Here is a 6623-nt window from a genome sequence, read left to right on the forward strand (position 1 = left end):
ATCACAACCGATCATGGCGGCCGCAGCTTTGCAATCCCGAACTGCCGACTTCCAAGCGAAGCTGGACAAATTGCTTCACGAAAAGAGCAAATTCACCGACTATCTTGCCATAGTCGAGCAGAAGACTGGAGTCAGACGACTTTACATCATCTTGGGTGAGTGACATTGCGTAGCTATCGCTTTACGCTAGCGTTCGAAAGTGGACACGCCTTTCACTTCAGTTTCATCAGCGTGAATGCGTTGTATTGTGGCGCAGGGCCATCTCTGCACTTCACCGGCGTTTGACGCGTCTCTTGCACTCATGTAGCGCAGTGTGCATTCGTGTATTACATCATTACGTTACAGTACATTGGACCTAGTATAAGGACAGTTATTGAATCGGTTCTTAGAGCCGTTATCAGGCTATTTATTTACTCGTCCTAACGACGCACACTCATGGGCCAATACCTTTGACACTGTCAGTTACATTCATTTCATTACTCAAAAGTTACCGACTAAATTTAGTTTCCCTCGAGTTGTTACCGAAATTCTGTTCGAAAAGCAATTCACGACGTCGAATGACGATTAGTAATTAACGTGATGTTATAATTGAATATTATAATTAACAGGTATCGCTTCCTTGCTATCACTCTACCTGGTGATTGGCTATGGAGCGGAGCTACTCTGCAATTTCATTGGATTCGTGTATCCAGCTTACGTTTCGTAAGTACTTCAGGGTGCGAAATTAACAGGAGTCCGCAGTCGACTACTCCCTGATAAGCACACTTATGCGTTATTGTAATATCTTTAATTTTGAACTTCAGACTGTGGACTCCCTTATTTTGCTGCGGACTCCCTCTTTTTATTGGACTCCTTTGTTCAAAAGTTAATTTCTACCCCTGTACTTCATTTCATTTTTTCTTTTGATGCCGACCCAAGATAATAGTTCGTTAGTTGCGCATACTGCACATAAATATTAAAATAAATGAGTTGAATAGTTGAAAATGTTAATGGTGAATAATAGTCAGGTGATTTAATTTTCGAGGTTAACAAGACAGGTTGGTTTCATTTACGTTAAAAGAACGAAATATTTGCTCGAAATTATTTTGAAGATGTGTATCAACTATCACTGACAACAGAAGATTCGCTCGGGCACACCCAAAGTTAAAAGCTCTAGATACACAGTTACCGGCATGCAACGCCAGAGCCTTGCGAATAACTTGGAAGTTTACTCATTTCCTGTCAGCGGTGCAGCGGATGTATAGCATGCACAGCAGTGTATCAGGCCTGCTATAACTTGCACACGTGTGTACGGTATTGAGTCATGTATATGTATATATATACACACACACGATTATTCATCTTTTAGCAGCACGCGTGCGTAGCGCGAATTGATATGCCGCGCGCAGCTGCAGGCATGTTAACTGCTGTAAATTATCGCTGTGTCGGCCGTACGGATGGTCGCATGTTTATATAACTCGAGTCGTCGGCATCGGTGTACAGAGCGTATTAAATGCGTGCATCCGTACGTGGCACAGTGTGTATGCACTAGTGCCACTCTAGTACTCTGTAGCTGTACTTATAAACATTAGTGTAGGTATACTACTCTAAAGCCATACTTACTAACACTAGTAGGCTACAGCTGTACTTGCACACTAAGTACACAAACACAGTGGTTCTTCTGGAAAATTGAAAAGTATAGCCGAAAAATAGACAATTGAATTTTTTATAGCCAATGTTAATATTTTGTAGCAATTTTTTATCTGCATAATTTCATTCTAAGTTAATTTCTTGAACAAAATGCACAGAATCTCAGCTCTGTGATGCTTGTATGGGAGTCAGAAACTGGACATTTGCTCACTGTGAGTTGCCAAATGACCCAGTTTGGTCACATTTAGCCAAAAATATAGCTACTTCTAGCTAGTACAGAAACGTGTAGCAATTGGCTATTTTGGTGAGTGGTAACCCCTGAAGCACTAGTACTATATAGGACGTATATAAAAACACTAGTGTTATTGGTACTATATATATATAGTATCACTATCACTGATAAATTGATAATATCAAGAGCATATAAAGAAGGAGAGCGTACAACGGTGAAATGCTGAAACCATGTTGCAGTATTAGTCAAATTTAGAAACTTTGCTCGTTTTATTCTGTATTATTGATCAGCTGTCCTACCTTGCTAACATAAAACAAACCGCTTATCTCTACGATGCTCCTACGCTGAGATAATGAGTGGTGAAAATCGACTTGAGATCACTGTTTACTGCGACCCTCTCTTGCTTTGTGGCCAGTGTGTTGCTTCCGGTCGCCGCTGTGTAGCGCCATGGTAGCGCTGACTCACGTCAGTACTAAGTCTATGGAGTTTACTATACATCTAGTGTGAGGTGGGCACAGGTGGGGGTCATCACTATGGCAATCAATAACAGACGTCATTCATTCCATTTGTCAATCATTGACACGCGAGGTTTCCCGAAGTTATCTCAAAGCGAGGGAGAGTCACAGTAAACACAGATCTCGAGTCGGTTTTAGGCGAAAATACCAGATTTTCACCGCTCATTATATCAGCGTAGGGGCATCGTAGGGACATGCGGTTTGTTTTATATTTTAACAAGGTAGGAGAGCTGATCGATAATACTGCAAAGAATCGTAAAAATAAAGCGGGGAAAGTTTATTAATTCGACTAATACTGCAACATGGTTTCAGCATTTCACCGTTGTACACTCTCCTTCTTTATACGCTCTTGATAATATAGCTACTTGTATAGAAGTATACATGTGTTTACAATAATGTCGCTGGTACTACGACAGTAGCACAGAAAAACACTGGTTTCACAATTAACATATTGCAGTACTTTTGAAAAGTGCTAATCAGTTTTATAATAGATAACAGTACTTTTACAAAACACCGGCACCACCCTAAACTGAAGCACTTCTTTCGCAGACAAAAACTCCATAACTGTTTTCTCCGCGCTGTTTACAGAGCGTGAAATCGCGCGCTGAGTTTGTGGTTCAGCGCCACGCCGACAATTAAACACGTAAAATGAGACCGGAGTGCTGCTGCTGCCGGGCGGACAGAAGCTTGTGCACGTGCCGGTAACTGAGAAAAAACTCGAGGGTTGGGAGGGAAACGCATCCCGCACTCGTAATCCTGTTCTATCCTTGCAGATGCCGGTGCTCGAGCGTGCGCGCGTGTGCGCGAGCGTGCGTGCATGCGTGCGTGCGTGCGTGCATGCGTGCGTGTGATAGTGATTGCACAGCATCTAAATTCGCTCGTGCATTGTCTACTTTTTGCCCTGCGTATAAAGCTTTTTCTGCATAGATCTGTTTAGTGTCTTTCATTTCCTGCGTGCTGTGTATTCGTTTACCCCGTGTATATTGCTGCATCTGCATCTGTGTAGTACCTTCATTTTTCTTATGCACTGCGTATTCATTTGCCCTTTGTATACTGATTTCTCTGCATCCGTTTAGTGCCATCCTGTTCGCTTGCACAGTTTATTTCTTTTCTCTGTGTACATTGCTTCCTCTGCCGAGCTGTGTAGTGCCTTCCTTTTCCTATGCACAGTGTATTCCTTTCCTGTTTCTATATATTGCTTCTTCTGTGCCTGTGCAGTGCTCTTCTTTTAATGTCTACTGTGTATGTCGTTACCCTGTTTATAGAGCTTTCTGTGCCTCTTGTCTAGTGCCTTCATTTTCCTATGCACAGTGTATTCTTTTCCTATGTGTGTATCATATTCCTTCGTTCGGGCGGCTACTGTCTCTGCCCGCCATGTGTGCCACTCTCTAACGCTTGCATCTTAGGTTGCTGTGCTGCTGCTGCTGCTGCTGCTGCTGCTGCTGGTGGTGGTGGTGGTGGTGGTGGTGGTGGTGGGGGAGGTAGCATGTGGGGTTCCCCCATCAACAATGCATGCACGCAACATGTAGAGGCTTCAGTGTACAGCAGTGCTGGTCGGCCGGCCGGCATTCCAAGTAGTGAAAGGTCTTTGACTGATTCCTCGTGGCCATCGTTGCTCTGGGCCAGGAGTTAGGCGGGCAAGCGCAGAACAACAAACAAGAGCGAGTAGCAGTGTAGGATGTAGCTCCCAGTCTCAACACGGGCTGGGTGGGGTGAGGTAGGGGTGGGGGTGGGTGTGTAGTTACAGACTTGTGTAAGATGTGAAGATGTTGTATATGTATGTATACGCGCTTGTAGTGACGTACAATTTCAGGCTTCGGGCTCAGACGTCAGGATTGTTTCATATGCCTTCTTAATACGCTTCTTACGCCTTCTTAATACGCTCTTGATAATAATGATAGTAATGATAGTAATGATAGTAATAATGATAATGATACTAATAATAACAACAATATTATTAATATTATTATCATTATTATTATTACTATTAGCTTACTTAGCTATAGCTCATATATTAGCTTATTATATATTTTTACATTAGCTTGTATATGAAACCAATTTATTTTATGCTTCTAGTGAATCATCAAGTTATATATAGACAAATATTCGTGCTACGTACTAAGAAAAACTGATGTCCTAGCAAATTTTATTTTACCCCATCACATAAAACCAGTCCGTTTACAGATCTTTCCAATCTCAATCTACTATTATTCAATTATTACTCAAGAATATTAATTTAACTCTCAAGTGTTAATTATTCGATGTTTAAACGATGTCGCCTGTACGTAAACCTAGCATTCCGTGCGACCGTCGCGCAGTCTGCGCACAAAACAAGTGAGCGTGCTCGTGTTTCGTTTCGCCATGAAGGAATAGGTAGCAAGTAGCAGAATATGCGCACAAAATGTGTACAAAACAAGTGAGACTGAGAGTGATCACATTTAGTTTCACCATGAAAGAATAGACAGCTAGTCGTATCTGGAGTACTTCGTGTGAAACAAGTGAACGTGCTCACGTTCTGTTTTAAAACTGCAAAAGAATGTGGAGCATTCCGTGCCACCGCCGCTGTGTACGTGCGCAAAACAATTGAACGTGATCACAAATACATGCAAAACAAGTGAACATGCTCGTGTTCTGTTCCACCGCGCAGAATAGAGAGCATTCAGTGTGATCGCTGCAGAGTCCACATGCAAAACAAGTGAGCGTGCTCGCTCGTGTCGTTGCAGGGTGAAGGCGATCGAGAGCCACGACAAGGACGATGACACCAAGTGGCTCACCTATTGGGTCGTGTTCGCTCTGTTCAGCGTCATCGAATTCTTCTCCGACATCTTCCTCTCCTGGTTCCCCTTCTACTGGCTTGCTAAGGTGAGGCTCCCGCGCAGTGATGGGGGAAGGAAGGAGGGAGGGAGGGGGAGGTAGGGAGGGAGGCAGGAGGGAGTAAGAGAGTGTGCGGGGTGGTGAGGAGAAAGGGACGGAGGAACCGTTGTTATGTTTCATTGTCAGGAGGGAAGTCATGGTTATGGTTTCATAGTCAGGGAGGCAGTGGGGAGGGATACCATGGTTGGAGAGAATGTATGTATACATATATCATATGTATGTGTGTTATATGTGTTACAGTGTGTATATTGCTGTTGGTGTACATGTTATGTACAGTATCCAGAGATGCCAACCACTACAATTTATCCGTATTTTATACGAATTTCTATTTCTTTTGCACCACTTCGACCAGTTTGTATCAAACTACGAATTTCACTGTGATTGGAAAAATGTTGTTTTTTTCAATTATTGTCATTTTTTGTCAATTTATTGTCATTTTTGACCCTCAGAATGCAGGAAATTGCATCTCAGAATCAAATAATTTTCCGGGGGTCATGACGGACCACCCTAGCAAACTCGGGTCACTACGTGATCCTCGAACTACTAATTTGATGGCCAGAAACTACAGATTGCTTCAAATATGTGTTGGCATCTCTGAGTATCATGTATGTTATATAGCAGGGAGAGAATGTATGTATATATCATATATGTATGTGTGTTATATGTGTTACAGTGCATGCTGCTGCTAGTCTGCATGGCACCGATTCAGAACAATGGTTCGACATACATCTATCAGCGCATCATCCGCCCCGTCGTGCTGCGCTCGCAGAAGGACATCGACGAAACCCTCGACGACTTCAAAGACACGGCGCGCGGAGCGTTCAACACCGGTACGTACATGCGTGGGTGTGTGTCTGAGTGGGTGTGTGTGTGCGTGTGTGTGTGTGCGTGCATGCGTGTGTGTGCGTGCGTGCGTGCGTGCTCGTGCGTGCGTGCGCGCGTGTGCGTGCGTGCGGGTGGGTGTGTGAGTGTGTGCGTGCGTGCGTGCGTGCGTGAGCGTGCGCGTGCCTGCTCGTGCGTGCGTGGTCGTGCGCGCGCGTGTGCGTGCGCGCGCGTGTGCGTGCGTGCGTGCGGGTGGGTGTGTGAGTGTGTGTGCATGCGTGCGTGCATGCGTGTGTGCATGCGTGCGTGCATGCGTGCGTGTGTGCGTGAGTGCGTGCGCACACGTGCGTGTGTGTGTGTGAGCATATAATATATGCTTCTCTACATGCATGTATGCACATGTGTACGTGTGCATCTTAGCGTGTGCCGCGGCACGTGTACATAGTAATGTACACTTATTATCAGATGTGCAGCTCAGCAGATGTGAGGGATGTGTGGATGCTGGGATGCTGAGATACTGGGGGGATGCTGAGATACTGGGGGGATGCTGA

At 44.4% G+C, this 6623-nt stretch overlaps 1 protein-coding gene across 1 annotated transcript in view; it reads left to right on the forward strand.

Annotated features, from left to right (window-relative positions):
- Window positions 1-6623, forward strand: part of LOC106817731 (receptor expression-enhancing protein 5-like) — an 8072-nt gene continuing 1449 nt past the window's right edge. The window contains exons 1-4 of the mRNA XM_014822417.1: window positions 1-155; window positions 609-702; window positions 5100-5238; window positions 5924-6080. Of these exons, the coding sequence (XP_014677903.1) occupies window positions 14-155; window positions 609-702; window positions 5100-5238; window positions 5924-6080 (532 nt within the window). The 5' untranslated portion in view covers window positions 1-13. The remainder of the gene's footprint in view (window positions 156-608; window positions 703-5099; window positions 5239-5923; window positions 6081-6623) is intronic.

The sequence above is a fragment of the Priapulus caudatus genome, unplaced genomic scaffold (genome assembly GCF_000485595.1).
Source record: "Priapulus caudatus unplaced genomic scaffold, Priapulus_caudatus-5.0.1 Scaffold1844, whole genome shotgun sequence".
Lineage (NCBI taxonomy): Eukaryota > Metazoa > Priapulida > Priapulimorpha > Priapulimorphida > Priapulidae > Priapulus > Priapulus caudatus.